This window comes from Amborella trichopoda, chromosome 10 (assembly GCF_054954075.1).
Source record: "Amborella trichopoda isolate Santa Cruz 75 chromosome 10, AtrichopodaSantaCruz75HAP2 v2.0, whole genome shotgun sequence".
Classification (NCBI taxonomy): domain Eukaryota; kingdom Viridiplantae; phylum Streptophyta; class Magnoliopsida; order Amborellales; family Amborellaceae; genus Amborella; species Amborella trichopoda.
This window is the reverse complement of record NC_142345.1, coordinates 31799327-31823049: the sequence shown is the minus strand read 5'-3', so window position 1 is coordinate 31823049 and position 23723 is coordinate 31799327. Positions and strand designations below refer to the sequence as shown.

At 38.3% G+C, this 23723-nt stretch overlaps 1 protein-coding gene across 14 annotated transcripts; it reads right to left on the bottom strand.

Annotated features, from left to right (window-relative positions):
• Nucleotides 1–1672: 1672 nt before the first annotated feature.
• SNL4 (SIN3-like 4) lies at nucleotides 1673–23057 on the bottom strand. 14 transcript variants are annotated; one of them, XR_016041956.1, is made up of 25 exons: nucleotides 22896–23057; nucleotides 22266–22418; nucleotides 21821–22049; nucleotides 21592–21690; nucleotides 21263–21445; nucleotides 20599–20941; nucleotides 19429–19565; nucleotides 19186–19261; nucleotides 19058–19087; nucleotides 18559–18839; nucleotides 18313–18467; nucleotides 17982–18109; nucleotides 17618–17872; nucleotides 8285–8755; nucleotides 8021–8131; nucleotides 7807–7898; nucleotides 6120–6848; nucleotides 5453–5553; nucleotides 5192–5330; nucleotides 4955–5107; nucleotides 4642–4805; nucleotides 4451–4562; nucleotides 4137–4306; nucleotides 2960–2996; nucleotides 1673–2270 (listed from the first exon to the last, which is right to left on the bottom strand). XR_016041956.1 is itself a non-coding variant. In XM_020664590.2 (24 exons), exons 1-23 carry the CDS (start codon nucleotides 22967–22969, stop codon nucleotides 4157–4159), a joined length of 4365 nt encoding a protein of 1454 aa, XP_020520249.1. In that variant the 5' UTR covers nucleotides 22970–23057; the 3' UTR covers nucleotides 1673–2270; nucleotides 4137–4156. The 14 variants fall into 14 exon arrangements, 8 of the variants coding, with proteins under 8 accessions (XP_020520249.1, XP_088704853.1, XP_088704854.1 ...); XR_016041957.1 differs by having other exon boundaries at nucleotides 1673–2261; XR_016041958.1 differs by having other exon boundaries at nucleotides 21866–22049.
• Between the last annotated feature and the right edge of the window lie 666 nt (nucleotides 23058–23723).

The following is a 23723-nucleotide window of genomic DNA, read 5'->3' as shown; positions in this document are numbered from 1 at the left end:
CAAACTTTCAAGATATCAAAGCTAAGTTCAAACTTTCTTTCTAAACTCTGCGTCAAACTTTCATTGACGCAGCTCTCTCTAAACTGCAAATGCTTTCTCTCTAAATTGTACATCAAACTTTATTTGATGATGCTCTTTCTCTCATCCTGTTCGTCTGATTGATGCCCATTCTTCTCATTGATGTATGGGCACTTGTGCTGCATCCTATCAAATCTATGGTAGCGTAAACCATCTCACTCCTCAATGTTATTGTCGGTACTCTTGACAGAACTCTCAATACAACCTTAATACTTTGACTCATTCTCTTGGGGCTATGTCTCTCACCACACCATCTGAGGCATGTTGGATGTGCACATTGGAGCTACAAATCATGTAGATGATGATTCATGTATGCATATTGATATTATTCTCTACAATGGTTTGTGTTGTATCATTATGGGTGATGGTTCCTCAATTTCCATCTCACATATTGGCATTGCCTCTATTGCTTCGTTTATGGGTTCCTTAAAAGTACCTTATGTTTTTTTTGCCCCTAGATTTCAAAAAAGTCCTTTTATGTATATCAATTTATTGACCAATTTAATTGTTCCTTCCTATTTACAACCGTTGCTCTTTTAGTGATGGATCTTTGATATGAGAAGCTCCTCGCTAAAAAAAAACGTTAAGGAAATATTTATTTTCTTCAAAGTGATGAAGTTCATGCTTTGTTTGTTGCTTTCCTATCCTATATAAGTAATGCTGGAGTATCTGCCGAACTATAGCATCATCGGTTAGCTCATACCAACTACGCCATAGTAAACCACTTGAATAAACTCAAGGAATTGCCCTTTTTATGTAATAAAGTACCAAGCAACATTGTTTCCAAAAATTGTCAACTTGAAAAACATCACTAACTACTGTCAAGTAATGTCTTCCACAGTTGCTGAAATCACTTGGTGCCGCCACTTTCTATCAGAATTGAGTATTAGAATATAACATGCAATTCTTCGTTGTGATAATCAAAGTGTAATAAAGCTCGTCTTTAATCTGATTCTTCACGCACGATCTAAACACATTGAACTAGATCATCATTTTACTCAAAAAAAGATGGAAATTACTCCTAATAATATTTCAACTACATAACAATTAACTAATATTTTTACAAAAAATCTTCCTACATCACAACTTCGTTCGATTGCAAACAAGTTGTCTATGTTTCACATTGACATAAGTTTGAGGGGGAGTAATAAGAATGATAATGATTTAGAAAGATGAGATTTGAATATACACCTTTGATTTTTTCGGCTTAAAAAAAGAGGGTGAACAGTTATACGATTACTATAATATCATTCTTAGTTATTTTTGGGCTATTGTATCAAAACCCCGTAGTATAGATCAGTCCTTCGAAAAAGTACTCATGCATCAGCTAAAAGTCCATTACACCAATCAAAAAATATAAATAAATAAAGATCGAAGAAGCAAAAGCTAAAGACAAATTGATCAATTTGGACCCAGCCAATAGCTAAAATCTACAAAAAGAACGTCTTCCACAAGCGTCACCATCAATTGAGCAGATATGCTGCTGCATTCTTGCACTGTAATACCACGATTGTTCATCCTGGTTGAGTTTCAAACGAAAAAAACAAATGCAGAGGCCACAGATCCATCAAAACAGATGAACAATACACACAGATTGGCTAAATCCTTCTTCCTTGAGATAATCAAAAGAGATTAACAATCCACACAGGTTGGCTAAAGCCTTCTTCCTTGAGATACCCTGTAACATTAGAAACCGCAATTCTGCAATCAAGGGGAATAGTATCAAGATCAATAGGGTACAGAACACTTCTCTTCTGAAATGCTTCTGGTTTTCTGTAAGAAACAATGCAGCTTCCTAACCTAAATAGGGAGGCAAAAAAAAAAGAAGAAAAAGTAGTCGCAATGGGAGCAGCTCATGGCCACCGAAAGCAACTGTGTACGTCGACGATTCCATACATATAAGAATAATCAAATGTGTATAACACCAAAAAAACTCTATTTACATCCATCACTTGTACAACAAACTGTCTCGCTAAAGCACATTGACATGAGTGACAATCACTAAAGCACAATGACACGAGTGGCGATCCCCTCTGGTTATTGCAGAGAGAAAGAGGAAGGGCGGGAGAAGAGAGAGTTGGTTGGCTTCTTTTCAGCACTTTGATATGCCACCCAGTGACAAATACCTCCAGTATTTATGTTGCAGCCACGTGCTGTTTTGTTTGGGACGTCTCCGCTTGCCCCTGGAAATGCTGAAAACATAATGTCACAAGATTATTGATGAAAAAAATTGATAGTTGGTAAAAAAGATCCATTAAATGACAACGAGAGAGAGAGAGAGAGAGATGTTCGGAAATATAACATATCATCATCACAATAATTATCAACTACAATTTCAACGAATTGCACACCATTAGCCATTCCAACATCTAAACGGAAGGTACACATCTAAATTCCATTGACTAGTAAAAACCTACCACTCTGTACTCCAAGTTATCACCGAAACCATGGGGACGAAGAAATTTGAATCAATAAATACCGAGGTTCTTTATTGTTCAATAATCGAAAAATTAACAGGCATATTTTACTAGATATGGGGTGCTAGCATATCAATGAATCCTGCAACACACCTAGAGAACATACCAAAATATGCACCAGAAGAAGTGAAAGGAATAAATCATACAAATAAGCCTAGGCTGGCAAACATTGCAAATAATCCACACCTTGATACAGTGCTGAAGCCTCCATATAATCTGGAAGAAAGGATGCCCAATGAGAACAGTTTTCTCATATTCACCTAATTACTCCCATGGTTTTGTTACCTTGTTTTGTATTTTCATATATGTTCCCACGTATACTTTTAAGCACGATGTATGATACATACACTTTCTTTTAGTTCGATGAACAGATATGGTTAATGAAGAAGAGAACTCTAAATCACCTGAAACAATTGATGAGGAACAAACTCCTACTCTAACCTGTTTCAAAAGAAGAAAAAACAAATGCCTCAACGAATGTATTCTGGACCTCAATATGAACCAAAAGCCTCAAGTCTCACAGAAAGTAAAACTACTTAGCGCTAAAATGCTCCTCTCAATCACATAAACATAGTATGTAGAGGTTATCTCCCTTACTAGGTGAAAGATAATTAAAACTGGCAGACAACACTCCTAGAACATGTAAAACATTACCTTTTCTTCTGTAAAAAATACTAACCAATTGGCAGCCCTTGCATAGCACATAGAACAACAGCATGTTGCTCAATGGGAAGCAAAGATGAAGCTTGTTTGCCTCTCCATCAACCAAAGAAATTTCCCAATGAACAGCCATGCCTATAGTATGTTACTCCATTAACAATATAAATTTTTCTATACATTATATGCGTGTGCGTATAAAGATACATCTTATATATTCCTTATAGGCATATTGTATTCCAGGGACCTCTTAACCCAGAAACATTAACATAAAGTTCTCAAAAAGGGTAATCCTTCCAATTCCCATGTTAAACTTTAAGAACTGAATGCTTAAACATAAATGTCTCAATATGATAAAACTTTATAGAAAAAGAATATTTTCACTTAACCAAATTTTTAAAACAAAGAGTAGGATATCTGAACCGAGCTGAAATAAGGAACCATTGGAAGCCTATACCAGGGCACCCAAGAAGACGCGAGTTGCACATTATAAACCCAACCCCCAACCAAGATCCAGTAAACTAGGTAACCTTGTTGCATTATATGACCAATACAACATCTGAATCTCCTCTGAATAAAAGTAAGAATCACAAAATAAGCTAGAATAATTTTTTTCCATGAAAGATGGGCATAAAGTTCTAGCTTCATGGTCCTATCCTGTTTTCTGTAAGAAACATCGAGAAAATTGCTTAAGATTTAGGAAAATGCCAATATTTTATTAACAGATGGATATACACATTCCCGACTCCTAGTATCTTCTTGAGTTGCATAGAACTTGCAAACAACAAAAACAGTTGACAGTGTTTCAATTGTTACAATTGAGCTAAAAGCACCAAGCAAAGTTACTTCAAAAATATGTGAAACCGCAACGAGTTCTTAAGCCACAAGAAGTACAAGTGCCAGAGAAGAGAAAGCGAACAATACCTTTCTGTTCTCACGCCACGTTATGCACGAGACAAAAACCTGCGGAAGCGCTTCACTCTTGGCTCATAGTTGTTCAATGAACTGGTATCATCCTGGCTAGATAAGTTCCCTCGTCGCCTTTTTCTCCCCATTCGGATCAGGAAGTCTTCTGTGTCTAAAACATAAGATACCTGTGTATGTGCAGTCAACAAAAAGACGCTTTATAGCATGAAATTTTAACCTTAAGCCAAAATGCCCATAACAAAAACAATAACATTTTCTTGAAATTCGTATCAAGAGTCCCAGTCCATGCCCAAGCACATTACATGACCTACCTTGGAAGTGTTGCAAGAAATCTTATATTCCAAGCCATTGACCACTCGAACGCCTTCCAGTGCCAAGCAAGATGAGGAACTCTCGTCATCACTTCCATATTTCTGTTTGGTTCTGTAAAAGAAACCCCTGTTACAACATATAACACCACTACAACAAGATCAATCTACCACCAAATTATTATGATCCACACCTCTTAAGGAAAACCCCATCAATCTCCTTCTTATAAGGGATAACTGCCAGGAATTCACTGTAGAGATAAGCAGCAAAGGATGGTTCCATGGAAATAGCCAAGACCTCAGGTTTCTCATGCCCAGATTCCATCAGCTGGATAGACAAACGAGTCGGACCCGATGACTGCAGTCACCATTACAATTACGGAATATCATTGCGTGAATCCAGATAATTACTTTATAGGAGGACAGCAACCCTTCCACTTATAAGGACAATAGAGAATAGAACCTAATCTAGCAAAACCAAGAATCCTAAATTCGAGGAAAACTTACACATTCAAAACGGTACATATTCTCATCATAGAGCAGAACACGAGCATTTGCATGATAAACTAGATCGATAAATTTTCCAGGTGCCCTTGAATTTTCATATGCATACAGCTGAAGGAGTTTATTGTCCATCTCATCAGATGCAATAGCTTGTAGCTGAAACAGATACCATGCAAATGAGCATGTCTAAAGCATCAAGAAATATTAGGGAATAAGTGCAGGTGTAATATAATACCATACCTGTTTGACAATTTTAAATATCAACTTGTCTAATGTGAATAGCACATAGGACTGTGTACCAATAATAGCACGACAATCATCCTCAAACTTTGTATTGTCAGCAGAGCCATCAAGTAAGCTGTAAAGGATGCTCCTAAATCTGTACTTGGCATAAAAAAATGAACACTGAGCTGTTGACAAAAATACTCTTAAATGAAAAGATAGGACAATAAAAATACTCTTAAATCAAAAGATAGGACCACAATTAAACGGATCACCGACTTGGCATAGAGATCAGGAGGACTGGTATCCTTCAATGTTCTCCATTTCTTTTCAGCAGATAATGAGTTCATCTTTGCAGAGAGTATCCTCTCATACAATGTCTGAGAAAGCAAAAACCAGAGATTGAATAACTTAGATAAATTGCAGTTCAAAAATTCAATGAATCGACATACTATGAGACCACCACTGCTTTGGTCAAAATTGGGATGTCAGTAATTAACACAGTTGACTCAGGCATGCCTAAAATTTAGTTACAAGGTGAGTCTATGTTTGTTTTTGAGTGAGAGAGAGAGTACAAGTTTCATTAGTCAATCTAAACTGGTTAGAACATATTATTAGCACTTTAAAAATGTGGAAACTCTGTTTTCATTATTCAACCAAAATCAACTTAACTTTACATGTCAGTGACAGTTAAAAATTGTGAGAAGTATGGAACTCAACTCCATGAAAACCTTCAAAAAAATAATTATATATTATTTTCCGATTCTTCTTTAATCATTTTAAACTGAAGTAGTTGTCGTGTTTCGTAACGTCAAATCAGTCAAACCATGCTGGATGCAGGTTGAATTGGCTTGTAAGCAGGCCAGGTTCACTCTGAGACGTGAATTTCTAGACCATAACAGAGAAAAGAACTCTAGAAAAGCAGTGAAAATGAAAAAAATCTCACCTGGTGAAGCCTAAAGAGCACATAGAAAGAATCATTCCCATAAAATATCCTTGATCCTCTATGTTCACTGCCACGTAAAGCCAAAGGCACAAACTTCGCCAGAGGCTTCACAGAGAGCAGAAAACGTTCTGAAAAGGCCAATGAAATTCCATCCCCATCTAGATCATGAGCATCAGCCATCCCTTCAGCCTCTCCTTCACTTTCAGCCTTAGCATCATGCTCTTCGTCTTCTTCTTCCTCCTCTTCACGAGAGCACTCATCCCCATCACCCGACTCACTCCCTGACACTTCCTCACCGCCCTCAGATACATTCTCACTGTCCTCTGATGACCTTTGGGCACTCTCGTCACCCTCATCATCTGCATCAGCATCATGTTCCCCTCCTGCCTCTTCTCCACAACAAATCTCTTCTTCTTCACCATGCCTAACTTGATGATGATATTGCCTGCTAGCACTTGCAAGTGGACTACTATTGTTCTTGTTGTTATTATTATCTTTTGCCTTTGACATGTTCTCAATACTACCATCACCGTATGCCACAAACCCATCCTCATCAAAATCTGGATTTGGAGAGAGTTCACCCTCTTCTCTTTCAGGCTTAAAGGTGCTAGAAGAATTCTCACGATATGTACTAGTGCAAACCAAGGGAGAAGCATCAGGCTTACTACTAGCATCTGCCATGCTCCTCTCTATCGTCACTTCCACTGCTTTATTGTTGTCGCCACCATCCTGTATCACAAAAGAGAAAAGAGCTTCAGAAATTGCGTGAGAAACAATAAGAACAAAGAAGTCTAAACTCCACCAATATCTGAGTAAGAGCCTTCTACTAAAAAGTTATGTTTTCCTTGTAAACCTAGCATATTGCCAACCATTTAACAATTATGAAGTACAGAATTCAATAGCATCAATTTCTTGCCCCTTGTATCCATTCACTTATGTTGACAGGACCCCCAGCCTATCAAAAATGATCTATTGAACTTGATTGCCACCAATATACACGGGCCTGTAAACTTACAATCAATCTAAGTCACTCAAAACCACTGAAATCGACAAGAGGAACAAAAAAAATGATGCAAGGACAAACTATAATGTGCGAGTTGATATCCTTAATGTTACACAGAGAAAACAGCAAGTCTCAGCTAAATTACACCAGCATAGAAACATCTGAATAAACTGAAGATAAAAAAAACTGTAACTGGAGTTAGCCAAAATTTAAAGAAAAAACCCTGTCATTCTTAATAATATCACACAAAAAGGCTATGACAGAAGCATACTTTAAAAAAAAAAATTTAAGGAAATTCCTTTCCGAAACAATTAACAGTTTCAAAACCAACAAAAACAAAAGAGAAAAAAATTGCCCCCAAATTACTGTAGGACTATGAACGCTCAATAACATTGCCAACTATAAACAACAGTCAACAAGCAAGGTCAAAAGCCCCACTAAAAATGGGACACATGTTCCTTAAACAACAGTAAAAATATCTGTGCTAAAAAGACGCATTCTTAACGAAAACCAATGCCATAAGCCATCATATCTAGATGGAACACAAAACCATCAATCTCTATGTGAAATCCACAGAACATGCTTTCTAGGACATAAAACAAATTGTATCTATACAAGCAATATCAGAAGAATAATTTAACATCAACAAAATATCCAAAAATTGCCTGCGCTTGGATTGCTTACCCCACCCAATAGTAGCATATCATCATTAGGTTTTCTCTCAAGCTCGCTTTCAGTGATGGTATGACCAGCTTTAGAAAGCATCGTACCAGTTCCTTGTATGAAAAAGAAAATTCTCAGAATGCGGTGAAATTCAAAACAAGAAAACAAAAAATACAGAGGAATTGCAATGTACCACAACTTAGTAAACAAAATGCAATTGAGCATGCACACTGACCCAATACATGCTCCAGATTAACTCTTCCTTGATTCATCTCTGATCTAGCAACAGCATGTGCCAAGTTGGAATCAGAAGTTCGCTCAGTAGAAGCCATATGTATGGTGACTCCTGGCATTCCATCACCCATAGGATTAGAAACAACAGCAGCATTTGTAACAACTTTTCCATCACTTTTGCGAACAAATTGGTCGGTGTCATTATGCACATCTTGCTTACTGGACAAATTAGCATCCCCATTACCACAATTAACCAACAACCTACCCTTGCAGGATGGCGCTTGTTCAGTTGCTGGTTCATCACTACTCCCCCCAGGGTGTGCTTGAGGCTTGTTGTGGTTAGTGGGGGTACCAGTACCATCAGCAGCAGCACAGGGACTACCATCACTATCCCCAGCACTAGTCCCATTAGTTTTTACAGAGTGGTTATGGCCCTTATTAGATTTCACTACATCTTCAGTGTCTTCTGCACCCTGAGGACGTGGGGGAACACCCAAAAGGGGCTCCAAGAAGTTCGTCCAAATTCTCATCACCTTGTCTAGCTGCTCCGTGTTAGTGCACACCTCATCACAAGAATACCTAATGATTTGATATATATCTTCATGAATATCTGGATCATTGTACTCAAACTCGAGATTGGGGATAATTGGCCGTCGGTTGCCCGCGGCGATAGCCAGAAGCACATCATCCTCCTTGCGCTTTTTCTCATTTATTTCTTTAATCTCAGACAGCAAAGCTGAACACAAAAAAGTAGAAGATAACAAATCAACATACAGGTAAAGCACAATTGCAAAAGGCATGAAAGTGAGTTTCAAGCAATTGGGAGAGATAACGAAAGCAAATGCAAGGTGTTCTTGTTCAATTCTCTCATCGACCAATGGCATACTTAATACAAAAAGCTAATAAAAAAATTAGGCAGTTAAATTTCAGGAGGTGGAACATAATACAGGACTTTTGTCTACTTTACCAATAACAATACATGATAGTCTTACATTAATGCCAAAATGTATAACCGCCTTGTAACAGTAACAATGCTATAACAGCATCTTTGTTTAAACTCCTCTCCTATATATATATATATATATATATATATATATATGGGGTCGAGGACATTATGTTGAGCCACATGCCCTCCTAACCACCAATGGCCCGACCCCGTTCCTGACGAAATTCAATAAATTGGAGATAAGATTGCAATTTAGTGTGTTGCACCTCCTTTTCTCACTTTTGTAATGGCTATGCTCCGACATGATTGACTACATGTAACTTACCGCATAGGGCCCAAAAGCCTTACTACACACAGCCAAACTAACAAAACTACAAATACTGAGAGGGCCATATCACATGGCTACTCAACTTCTTCTTTCCAGTAGTTCAGGGTCGAATCCACCAAGTAACCTACCCAAAAGAACCAAATAATGGGGACAATGGTGCCATTGGAGAGGGGAGGGATGGTAATAAATGGATAGCCTCGTTCGCTTGGGATGATAACCAGACTCAACATATGTAGCATTAATCAAAAGTGGATAAGTGAGTCTTTAGATCTAGGAATCAGTATTATAATACACTCTGCAGAATCTTCACTATGTAGACTCAAAGGTAAAAGTATGCCCATTAGACAGTTCATTATTGACTGTAATGTCTGTGATATTTTTATGTCTCTGATATTTTTATGTCGTTGATGTTACCATGTTCAAGATATGTTGAACATTTTTGTTTTTGAATAAAGGTTACATTATATTTTATAACGAGTAGCACAAACAAACGGCTCACAAGATGTGAGTAAAAGAAGCCCACATCCGGTGCTTACAAAAAGAAAACAACGCAAAGAAAAAATAAAAACCAAACACAAAAAGAAAGAAAAAGGGTTCAAAACAGGGAAGGAAGAGAGAGAGAATGAGAGACACACCGAGATGAGAGATGAATAGAGAGAGTAGAGAGTAAAAAGGGGAGGAGGAGGCACGAAGAGAAATGAGAGAGAGAGAGCAGACGGGAGGTGGAAGAGAAGGGGTATGAAAGAGAGAACAAAGAAGAAGTCAAGGTGGAGGGGGATTGAGAGTTCCATCTTTTTGGCAAGCTGGTCAGTCATACTGTTACTTTTGCACCACAGATGTGTTGATAGTTGACTTGTAGAGGCCTGCTGAGGTGCTTCACCTGGTCGACGATGTGAACCAAGTGCCAAGGGGGAACTGCTGAGTTAGAAGCCCTGGCAACTGCATAGTGAGAATCGGCTTCAACCATAAGAGCGTTAGCCCATCTGGGATCAAAACTACTTAAAGCTTCAAGGAACACTGTTGCTTCACCCCAATTAGAGTCCCCATGGCCAATGTGAGAGGAAAAGAGGTGCAATGTGGCCCCATCTGCGTCCCTGGAAATATCACCCACTCCACAGGGACCTGGAGTGCCTAAAGAGCAGCCGTCAATGTTCACTTTGACACTGCCAAAGGGGGGTGTTTGCGTGAGTGTAATAGTCTTGGTGGTCTGGAATTGACAATCAAGAGCCAGTTTTGGTGGAAATCCGAGGAGGAGAGGCCTCTGAGACTTTTGTAGTTGGAGGTCCACAAAATAGTAAGAGCTCTGGCCTTATCAGCCGTTGCAGCAGCTGAATTTCTCCAATACCTGAAGATCCAAAAGTTTCGTTCTTTCCAAATTGACCTATGGTGGTTTGAATGGATGAGCGTCACTACAAGGTCCCAGCTAAGGGCAAGGGCGGAGAAGAGAGGACAGCAAAGAGGCCGGGGATATCTAGTGGGGTCACCCAAAAGTAATTGAAATCACTTAAGTGTTTAGACCACACACTTTGGGAGAAGGGGCCGTGGATAAAAAGGTGAGGGTGAGTTTCCTCATCCTCTTCACATAGGACACATCGATTGGCAAGATTAAAGCCTATTTTCTGAAGTTGATAATGTGTGAGGTTTCTCTGTGAGATGACCAGCCAAGAAAAAGACTGAATTCTAGGATGGGTGTCAACAAGCCATGTTGTATGGTGTATGGAAGGACTGGGTGGCATTTGAGGGGTGATAACAAGGTAGAAGAAGGCAACTGAATGACCAGATAGGTCCATCTGTCCCAATATCTCTAACAAGAAAGTTAGAGAGGTAGCTGAGAAGGTTGAGCAAGAGTTGGAATTCATTCTTGGTGATAGGTCTTCTAAATAGAGGAGTCCAGATTTGTTGGTTTTGGGAGGGCGGAAAGTAGGAAGCCACAATGGCATTAGGGTCCGAAGCAAGTAAAAGTTAAACTTGAAAGCTAGAAAATTAAGTACATAGTTTTATCTTGCAAATTTTAATATTCTCTAGAATCTAGATGGTGGAATCCATTGTGTTGTATTTTAGAACACGTGTAGATTATTATATATATGATGAATTTTAATCATCACTTAATGATTGCCAAAGGATTTAAAATTTGTAAAAGTTTGTAGGTACTAAGCCGTGAATGTATCCATATGTGCAACAGCGCAACTTTGGAAACTGGAAAGCAAGTTAATAAATTAAAGGGAGAAGGAGGTAGTCCCCCCTTTCTTCAATTTATAGTCAACATAGACCGCTGAGTCTATGTAAAACCCGTGAAACCCCTCCCACTTTAAAAAAAGGGACCCACGGCCCCTTTCCCAACTTATATCAAGACTAAATTAATTACATTATTACATACATGTTTATCTCATTTTCAGATATACCAAAGTCATCCAAACACAAAATCTCCCGAAGACCAGCCCAAATTTCACAGATATGGTGGAGTCCTGCACCTCTCTCTCTCTCTCTCTCTCTCTGACTGATATTGTGAAACATTGAAACAACAAGCAGGTGGATAGCGAAAAGAGGCCAGCTATAGGTTACAAGTTCAAAATTTTGGGTTCAGGATGGGAAGATCTACAAAAATAAACTAATATGAAACAGCAAACCACAGAATGATCCTCAAATAAAAGGGAAGAAAATTGTGCTCAATTGGAACCCAAGAATGAAAAAAAACAGCAAGGGTTTCCTTTTGTTTTTGCGGCCCACATTTTTGGAAGGTAATCTTTGATATCAGAAGATGTTATCCAAACCAGACATGGTAGACTGAGAAAACAAGAAAGAAAATAAAATAAATGAGGTTAAAATGAGCAAGAAAATCAATAGAACAAGAAATGCATAACCTACAACACAGTGGCCACGAAGGGGACAGAGTTTTGCTTAAAAGAGAACAAACAAAATGTATGAATTAGAAACTTCGTAAGGGAAGGCTGTTTTCCAGTGAAAATGCAAAGACTCCAGCATGAAGCTGCAGTTGGCTTTGAGAATTTCATGTTCCCTGCAGGTGTCCGCTGTTTTCAGGCAGAGTTTGGGTTGGTTTAGGGAACTTAACTTTTTTGCAATTGGATAGCTTTGGTATTTCTGAAAAGACAATGGATATTAATGCAATTTTGACACATCAAAAAGTTTTTTTTTTTCCTTTTTTTTTTTGGGGTCCTGGGACTCCAGGGGGGAGGGGTCGTCACGGGGTATAAATTGACCCAAGGGTCTATGCGGACTATAAATTGAAGTGGGAGGGGACTATATACTTTTACATAAATAAATAAAATGAGCCATGACAAAAAAACTAAAAAAGGAAAAGAAATAGCAAAAGAAATTTTCTTTCCATGGTCTTAATGAATTTTTCCTCTCTCAAGATTTTACTCTCACTTTTTCAAAGACTCAGTTAAAGACTTCTTAAGTTGATTCAGGGCTCAATGAATCAGCTTGGGACTGCATTGAGTCTGAGTTGAAAAGTTTCGTCCTCGTAGACTTCCACTTTCCATCTGCTTCAATGTCAATAGTGGAGTTATTACTCTTGGTACCACAAGACCAGTGTTTCAAAAGTGCTAGGCGGGTACTAGGCGATCGGGGGGATCCAGGCGGCCCAGTAGAAATTTTTTTCTTTTTTGGTTCTCCCTCTAAAATAGCCTCTAATGGGTTTTAGGTTTCAAAACCCACAATTTTACCCTTTAGTATTAAAAAAATGACCCAAAAATACCCTCAAGGAAATATCCGCCCCTAGGTGGGGCGAAGGCCCTAGGCGGCCACCTAGGCGGGTTCAGGCGAGCGCCCAAGGATATCCGCCTAGGCGGCAGCCCAGGCGCTGTGTGGTCCGCTTTTTGAACCACTGCACAAAGACAAGACCTACACTAATTGGATAATATCTAGCATTTCAATTTCCTTTCCTAAATAAAGAGCACTAGACATCTCAAATCAGGCTGCCTCTGCTTAATCAAACCACCCTATCCCTAGGCCGCAACCCTCCCCAAACGCCAAACAAGTGACAAGCATAAGACCTTTCAGTTTCGTCCTAACAATCCAAGAATACAAGTGGTTCCCTCAATTCCCTACATTGTTGATCACAAAGTTGATTGCTCTTAAAAAATTTCACATTTCTGGAAAATGATAATGGGTAACCAATCTGACATCAGTTCTTTTGTTTTTAACCTTTTCACAATTAGTTCCTCTCCTTTTTATTTCGGGCGGAAAAGCTGAATTTCAACCGTGGCTGTTAATGCTAAAGACATATGCCCTAATCACTAAACCAAGAGCAAAAAACCAGTGAGCAAGAGATAGGACTCCAGCTCGTGTTTGTTTATCACCCTAGAATTGGCTCCTTAAACCCAACAAGCGACATCTGCAATTAAAACAGAAAATGGGTTGCACCCTCTAGAAAGTAGAAACCCATTTTAAAGTAATATAACCCAAACCATGGTCTAAAAGGGCACTTCAAAAACGAATGGGTTCTGAAAAATGAAATCCCAATTCACAGTATGATATATCAAACCATGGTCCCAAATTCCTTTCCTCCCACTACAACAAAACAATAACAAATACAGAATCTGCAAAGCTAATTCCATTAACTTCCATGTCCAAGTAAATAAACATGATCCTTTCAAAAGAGGAACAAACAAGCTGCATCATCTGTGAAATACACAAAGCAGGGAATGGTATCTGCTAATAAAACCTCTGACCATTTAAGTCCCTGCATATACAATACAGCCCCTAGCACATTGCATCCCAAAGCCTGCAGCTAACATCAACGTCTACTGCCTAGTACTTGATCAAAATGTACATTCTTGTGAGAGAATAAGACTATAGGAGAAGAATAGGTCTTATATAAAAACGACAAAGAAGACAGAGGCACTCATTAGGTAGGGAGCTTCAACAACAGGTCATAGCAGTCAGGATCCCTGACTACCCTAGAATCAATGGCCAAAGGGAGATCAACTGTAAGGAAGTTCCTGATTTAAGGGCTCTACACATGGATTAGTGAGGATCCCCCTACCCACCCATCAACTGGTAGCAGGGTGCATCACCACCATGCTTTCAGATGAGGTATTTTCAACCAGATGCCCATTTAAAGTGATTGAACGCTTAGATTGAAGATCTCCTAGTGATCTATGACGCTTACCTCTATTAATGTTTTCATAATTCAGACATTTTGGGCTTCAAATTTTGGTTGAAAGCATGCTGGAAAAATTAGTGACAAATTTCAGTTCCTTAGGGTGCTTAGTTTCTTTCTTTCCATTATTAAGTCCTTTTTGTATTTGGGTTTTAATTTTTCTTAAGTTACAAGGTTTCTAAAAAGTAAGGTTCCAATACTAGTCAGCTGAAAACCATTGAGTTGGACAGTTTCCAAGAGCCTTTATGTTTTCTTTGCCTTCAAAAGACCAAGTATAGGGTGTGTAGAACTTGGAAATCTCCATAGATACCCATGTAACACATTTGCTAATTCATTTTGAAATTAAGATTGAGGTCTTTCTTTTCATAGTGTGAGGCAATCACTGGAGGAGTGATTCCTACACCTCGAGAAACCAAATTCATTTCGAAGTTGAAATTGAGAATAAAGATTGAGTTCTTTCTTTTGGTGGTGTGAGGCCATTTCATTCACCTCGATGAGGGATTGACAGAGTGATTCTACGACTTTAGTTTAATGTTGGAAGGGTATCTCCAACAAGTTAGAGCCTTTTTCTTTCCCTTACTTGTGACGTTTCCTTTTCCAAATTGCCCTCAACCAAATGTGACACCCTATTTCTAACCCCATCAAATCAACCCTTCCCAAGCCTTAGCAGCATAGTCCATGCTTCTCAAACATGTATGCTATACCTATAAGCTCTCCAATCTAACTTAGCCATAATGTTGCTTCAAGCCCTTCAAAAACATTATCTACACGTAGGCTGTGCCTGAAATTTTTCAACTACTTCAACCCACGTCTAGAACCAGCCCCCAATCATCTCCTACTCATACCAAAACCTACTGAATCATTTTAGCACCAATCCTACTAAATTAGATCACCCATTCCCATATCCTATTCAAATTAGAAGACTTTGACATCCTCAAAACCCTGCTGTCCTAAATTTGTACTACTAAAACTCTTATGACTTCTATTTCTACTTGGAACCCTAATCCAAGCAGGAATCCCAGAGTAACTAGCAAACCCACATGATAAGGCCTCTTATTCCAATTATGATTCCTATCCTAACTAGGACTCCTAATCTAACCCTAACTCAATTCTTCCATCTTCATATAAGCCCTCCAAAAGTTAATACATTCGTGCAGGGTCCAATAACATTGTTCCTTCATGTTTACCATAACAAAGTTTTTTCCAAATTATAGTAGGCACCTTCTTCATCAAAAAAAAAAATTTATTAGCACCTTTAAAAGCATGAACACTCCTAGAATCCACACAGACCAAACCATGATACTCATACAAATTACCAATGCATGTCACCCCCTGGACCTCTTGCCTCTTTTCTTTCCCCCTGATTATCATTGATTCGAATTTTATCCTTGGTATCCCTATTCTAGGCTACCACCATATTGTGAAGAAGAATATTGAGTTTGTTTGCGTCTTTCTAAGCATAATAGATAATATGTTCTCATTCTGAGTTTTCCTCCTGTTTTTAAGGAAGCATTCTTTTGGGTATGCCACCAGATGACATTTGATTTCTCTTAAAAAGCCTCACTAGAACCATTGAGATTATCAAAATAAGTGTTGTTTAGACCGGACCGGGCGCAGGAAATTGGTGAACTAGTGGACAATTCCTATCCAGTTGAACCCCTCCAACAGGAATGTCCACCATACTGGTACTGAATATCAAGTTGAACTCCTGATCAAAAATGTAGAAGGCAAAAAGGCCCTCTTCTTTTTTTTGCCATTTTAACCGTTTTGATGTGTTGTTTGTCAATTACAAATAATAAGGCCATTTTGTTAATTAAAGCATAAGGGTGGTTTTTAAGGTTTCAAAGACACTCTTTAGAGAGGGAAACACTTTGGTAGGTCTCTCTCTAACTCTCACAAACCCAAAAGGCCCCTAGGGCGAACTCCTGTCAAGTTCTCCAGGCATCTACCGCACTCAATCCCCAATTGCAACCCAAGTAAGTCCATTTGATTTTTTTTATTTTTTTTATTTTTGTTAGATTAAATGAAGTAAAGAAAATTTGAATAAATTTTTCTTTTTTAGGGCTATTAGAAATAATTCTTTTCCCCCCAAATAATAACAAGGGAAAATCTAGAATGAGATCATTTACCTTTGGTACAAGGTGGTCACATTAATCTTGACCATTGGATGTAAAATTGGGTGGCTGCAATTATTCCAATGACCAAGCTCAAACTTCAAAAGAAATTTCTCGAACTTTGTGACACATCCAAGCTATCAAATTTCACATCGGATGGCTGTAAGTAATTGTGACCACCTTGTATCAAAGGTAAATGGTCTCATTGTATACAATCCCCAATAACAATTGGCTATTTCTTGCATTCATTCTAAAGGTTTTTTGGCCTAATAGTCACATGCTGTAGGTATTTGCCTTCAATATTCAGTAGTTCATTTTCACTGTTACTGCATGATAGGTTATTGGAGACTTGGGGTGCATCAAATGATATGAATATATGGTGTGATATAACTTCATTTTTTAAGATACTAATTTTCCCATTTTTTTATATTTTTCTGGATTTTTCTATAATCTCCTCTATTTTTTCAACTTCTTTGCACTTCACCCATTTTATTTTCTTTTTCTTTTTTTTTAATGACTGGACTGACCGGTGAACCGGTCATGTCTGCCCTGTCCGACAAGACCCATCCGCTCACCAGTTTGACCCCTAGCCAATCCTAACAATAATAATCAAGACCTCAAAATTATCACTGCCTCCCACATTTGAAAGTCGTAATCAAGAGCTCCCGTTCATATTGAACCATCTGGTCATAATCACTAGATTGGACAGTAAGTCTTTACAACAAGCAAAACTTTCAAATTATTCCCCCAAGTTATGCACTCTAAACACAAATTCGGTGGGGTATTAGAATGTACAAAAATTTAAGTTCCAAGGGGCAAATATGCAGGTAGAGGTGCCCCACATGCTTGTCCCCTGGCCAGAGGTTCCAAGGAAAGAGTCACAGTGATCTAGGTAAATTTGACAACTACAACTTCTATAATGCTAAATGCTGATATGGTAAAGAAAAAGAAATGTGAAGTCTTCACTTGGGTAAAAAACCAGCCATGTCGGTTTAAGACTCAAATTAAGAAATAAAATTAAGCATATAACATCAACTAATTTTATAAATCCTCAAGGATCATGACAATGCAGAAATTAACGCCACCTTTTGTGCTCAAACTCTTCTTGTCCTGTTGTTTGAAATAGAAGCTCCGATGATCAAGTGACTTGTGATAATTCTTAGCATACACTTCAGCCCAAACTTTATTCATATCCGCACGACACCTTGACCACTCATCTTGCTTTTGCTTCAAGCGAGTCAGTATGACAGGTAATGCAACAGCAGCATTCTTGCGAAGTAGGTCCATCACATCCAAACCATGATCACCATATATTCTCTCAATACACCTGATATTTATAGCTGCAAGAGAGAGGAGGAGAGGAGGAGAGCAAGAGAGAGATAAGAAGTGAGAAAACAAATAAAGAGGAAGCACAGAAAGAAGATGGCAATCTTGCCATTGGCTACAAACCAGTCAAGTGATCCTCGATACGAATTTGGCCATCAAGTTTGCTATTACTGTCTTGCATCTTTTCCAATAATTCTTCAACACGCCTCGTTGTTACATTAGTTGATTCTAACAACATGTCCAGCTCAAATCTGACATCATGTAATGAAAATAAACATAATCAAGACACTCGAGCAAGTAAAGCAAAAGCAAGGCACACGTGCAATGGCCCATGCACACACACACACAAAGATAATGAATTCAGAGAAGAAAACAGTAAGGCATATAAAAAAATATCAAGCACTGAAAAAAGAACCAACACTTTGAAGGAAGAAGCTCAAAGTAACTACCATACCTATCATCTTCGCATCTAAAAAGGCTCTCCTCATATTGGTTTTTGCGCATATGTTTGAAAGAGTAATCCTCACTGCCAGATGTCACTGATACCCACACGTCGTTCAAAACTGCTGCAGCCAGCTCTGTCCTCTGGCTAGCAGGAGGTGTTGGATACTGCGAGAAATTTCATAAGATGATTAAAACCAAAGTCTTATATGTTAACACAAAGCAAACAATCAAAATCTTCAAACACAAATGGACTTACATTCTTTGGGAGTAGGCGATAACTAGGAGTACAACGATCACAATTTGAGAGGTCAAGCTCTGAAATAGGCTTATTCATGTATTTGTCTTTACTCGGATTCAAGGAGACCTTGTGGCTAGTTACATCTCTGGGAACAAATGGGACATTTTTCTCAAGCCTATCTCTTTCTTTTCTTTCCCTATCTTTATCTTTATCCCTTTCGTCTCGTTCACGCTCCTGATCTTTTTCCCGGTCCTTTTCCACCTTGGGCTTAGCCACTTGACCTTCAGTCCATAAGGATTCTGAATTCAATTTGAAGGAACAAAATCAACTCAGGTGTGACCATCATATTTGTAACAATTTGCAAGGCAATTCTACATTCGGTTGAGAATTCACAAATGCAGATATGTTGCAGATAAAAAAGAAGAAACTAAATCAACCCTCAAAATGGCTTGAAGCCAAGTTCCTGATATCTTGTACCATGAGAGTGAAATAAAACAAAATTAATCCACAAACTTACTTTTGTTAATAACACCAGCCAGATAGCCATCTGCATGAATAATTCTCCAAAAGCTCAGATGAACAGTTGAAAAGAAAGTGAAATAGTTAAAGAGCATAAGAATCAACAGAATAGAATTGGCACATTACCGATATTCTCACACTGTGACAAAAATTCATTAAACCCCTCCATAAGATCCGGATACTTTCCAAGTATATCCGCCACCTGAAAAGGAAAACATATAACACTTTTTATACGTTTTACTACTTTAAGAGTAATGCCAATTGTAATAATGAATTGAGCACGAAATTCAGTCACCAACTAATTGATAATTTGCTGAAATATAGAGAACCCCTGCAAGACAGTAAGAAGTAAATGAGAAGAAGGCTTACCAAATTTTGCAATTCTGAGCGACTAATAATTTCTTTGCTATAGATATGCAGGCACTTCAAAAACTCCTGGTAAGTGTCACCATCATGCAACCTCTCCTTGACTTTTTCAATAAAGGGGAATTCTTGTGTATACACACCTACGACAAGAATTATAGAGTTAACGTTACAAACATATATATGTGAATAAGTAGAGCTCGATGGATGTAGTTCTGTTTAAACATCGATGCAATTCTATAACTGTGAGATATAAATTTAAATATAGAAACTAATAGCTTCTGTGCAATAAAACACATTTAAAAAAATGGCAATAGATGAAAAGCAAGCATAGAGACATCATATGATCATTTTTAAGCACGCTGGAGGTTGTTTCAACACGTCTGTCGTGTCATGACAATTAGAGCAATTTTGGGTGACTTAATCGCTTTCAAATATCAAAATGCTCTAGTCATATAAAGAGATATAACTGTTGAATACTTGTTCATAAAACAACCAGTATCAAACTGATAATTCTTTAGAAGACTGGGGACCTGCATCTTCCTATAACAAATCAGTATCAAACTATCCCCAAGCCTTTCAATACCTATACCATGGATCAAAAATGCTCAGAGAGAAGTCATGAAAAAGCTCTCCGACATACTATGTACTCCAATAAACTCATTAAATTACCAACTTTGAGAACCTGGCAGTAATAAAATCACAAGAACCTCGGAAACCTATAATAATCCATGGCCAAACTTGCTAGGAACAATATAAGAATGTAAAAAACTACCTACAAAGTTGGAAGGCTCTTACAAAATAGCATGGGATAGCAGAATCAGCAATTCAAGACTTCAAATTTTTACCACTCTCCTAGAATATTTTCCAAAACTATAATTGGTGAAACTTTGATCATCATTTCACTAGGCCATGCAAAATCTAAATTTACATTGGCATTCTCAGATATCCATAAGACCATAACCAAACAACATATACTCAGATAAAAGTCTGGAATGTACAATCATTAAGATTTATGACACAAAAGCATGAAAAACCATGCATTAGCAAAAGCTCAAGGAAGAAATTTCATACAAACCCATTGCCAACCAAATCTCATATATTATTAACTCCCAACAATATTCAGTATCCAAAAAAACCAGATGAAAGCATAATGGTATAAAAAGAACTACTCACCCTTCAACACATTTTTTTCTTCAAAGGAAGAAGCTGCTCCTGTGGATTGAGCTCCAAAACTTTCGACCCCCTCACCAGCTTGGGACTGCTTGCGAATGAGCTCATCCGCAACCCTAGCAGACTTGCGCTTGTGACGCTGCATATTATCCAAATCCCTGTCCCTCTCCCTTTCCCGGTCATGCTCTGAATCTTTATCATCCTTATCACCACGCTCTCTCCTATCCTTCTTCTCCTTGTCAACCCGCTTCTTTTGCTCCTTGTCAACTTTGCCAGAAGATTTGTCATGTTCAGGATCGGGACAGTCAACACTGAGATCACGGTCCATGTGGACTCCTCTATCCCTCTACCACGCCACCACACATTACAAAAAATAAGCCTTTCATTTTACTTAAGTTGGTGGGTAAGACCTGGTTAAACGATCCAAGAAAGAGCACCCACCATAGAAATAAAGGAACTAATGTATCCCTCAGAATGCCTCAACAAAGAATTCATACTATGTTCAAACTTTTAGTGCTTAAATTTTATTTTCCTTTTTCTGCTTAACTTCCAGCATTAAGCCGATATTTAAACTGGTTTAGAACCCAAAAGAAGCACAATCTAAGAAAAGGACAAAAAAAAAGTATTACCCACCAAGGAGGATCACTTCAGGAGAATTGAAATTTACCTTCTCTCCATGAGATTGCCTTATGACAGGCATCCCAAGGCTCTTGTCCTCCCTACGCAAAACATTGATGGATGAGTTTCGAGCAGAGGATGCATGTTGAGTATTAGCCATGGCTTGCGAATCAGGAAGGAAATGAGTGAACTCCTCAAGTAAATCTTGGTGATCATGAAATAAAAGAGCCACCTGCAAATTTGAAGAAAAATAACCCAAATTCATTCAATAAGTGAAAAACCTAAAGCAGCTATTCATCATGAACATAGAGTGCTGATACAAAAACTATTACTAAGAAGAACATAAAATCAAATATTGCATGATGAATTTAAATATACCTCCTGGTAAACCTCATTGATTGACTTGTTCCTTTTCCGGTACAGATTCAAAATCTCCAAAAAAGATTTGTAAACTTGCTCATCATATTGGAAACGAGTCTAGAAACAAGAATCAAATTAAAATCCCTCAGAAAATTATGAAAAAACCAAAACACTTTCAAGAACAAACAGGAAAAGCATTCATCATATTGGAAACCAAATATTATCAAAAGTTAAAATATTGCCTCACCTTTATCTTGTTTACATAGTTGAAAACGTTCAAATATTGCCTCACCTTTATCTTGTTTACATAGTTGATTGCTTCGTCAAATTCTACGGGTTTCTTTGGAGGAGGCTCATCCTCGAGTGGAAGAGTAATCTCATAACCCTTAGGCAAGAAAGTATTAAAACCTAAAATGAGGTTGCGGTGACCCTTGAACAATTCCTTCACCCTAGTTATAACACCTGCTGTGTCGATCCTGTAATGACCACACAAACAAATCATCTTCATCTCTCTAATATTGCAAAATCTCTATCAAATAAAAAAAATTATAAAGATCATCATTGAACATAAATTAAAAGAAAAAATCAACGCACAAGAGTATGAACTGCTAAGAGATAGGATGGTAGAGAAAACATAGGGAATTATCAGAAACGAGAAAAGGAAGGCAGCTGTCAAATCCAATAAATTATACATTGCAGCCTTGAACTGCTTCATGACTTCCAGAAATTCATCATATTTTTCCTTCTTATCCAGAAACATATCTTTCACAGCCTTCAGATAGGCGAGTGCATCGTTTGTCGTAAGCTTCTGAGTGCCAACAGATTGTTGTTGGGGTTGTCCAGACCTAGCACCCAAACAAGGATAACCAGAAGTTAACATCCAAGCAAAGAGAGAGAGAGAGAGAATGCAGCCCAATTTTCAAATAATATACCTAAACAATACTGTCTAAAATCATATCCACCATGCTAATAGAACCAAGAGGTGAGATGGGTCGGTCAGATTGCACAAAAACAATAAAAATAAAAATAAAAAGGTGCATAGACAATGCTGATAATGAAAAGAAAACAATCCAGAAACCCACGGATTGAGTCATGGAAATTAGAAACAAAACCATCCCTGATCAACAAAGAGCCCTAGGACTTCTATTTGAATTGCATATGCATAAGAAACAATCTGAACTGATGAAGCCCCAATGTGTTACAAGAACTACTGAGCATAATGATCAGAAAAATTTAAATTGGGAACCCAGAGAAAGAGAGGGAGGAGAAACTCTGAAAAGCAAAAATGGGAAGAGGGATTTACAAAAAAGTAGGAGACTTACGGTTCCCCACGAGCAGGGCCATTGGAACGCCTGGGTTGAGAACCCATGTAACCATCTTCTCGAGAACGCTTCATCCTTCCGATCCTTCACCACTATATGCAATCAAAACTGCAGAATCCCTCTCTCTCTCTATCTAACCCCAATCTTCTACAACCAAGCTAACCCCAAAGCTCGAGAGATTTCCCAGGCTTTGGGGTCGAGATTCTAACCATAAAAGACCAGTCCCTAACCAGATCTACCCAAAACAACAAACCAAAAAGACCCAAGCAATTCGCTTCAACCCCAATTCCTCTCTGCAACCAATATCCCCAACAACACAATAATCGCGAAAAACAAAGGGACCCGAGAAACCAGACCCCCGAACAAAATCTCTCCAACTTCTTAGATGTGAGAGAAAAAGAATGTATAGAGAGAGAGAACAGGAAACAATGAAAAAAATAATGAAGAAACATTAGAGAGGGAAGTGAGAAGAGAGGATAATGAAACGATCCATGGTTAAGAAGCCCTGAACAGAGATGAAGCCGAGAAGGAGGGAAAGAGTTAGAGAGAGAAAGAGAGTGGGAAGAGGTTTTAGAGAGAGAAAGTGGGAATGAAGAAATGGGTTCGCGGTTTCCTTTGCAGAGCAGGACTAAAAAGAAACCGCAGGGGAGTTGGTTTCATACTAAATGCAAAATCAAATATTATTACCCTTAAATATGGAGTTCAGTGCAGATTAAATGCAAAATCAAAAAATATTACCCTTAATCTCTCTCCCCCTCGCTCGAACTAATCCTTCTCTCCCTCGAACTAATGGGACAGGTTTCTATCCTTCCCCATGAAGCATAAAAG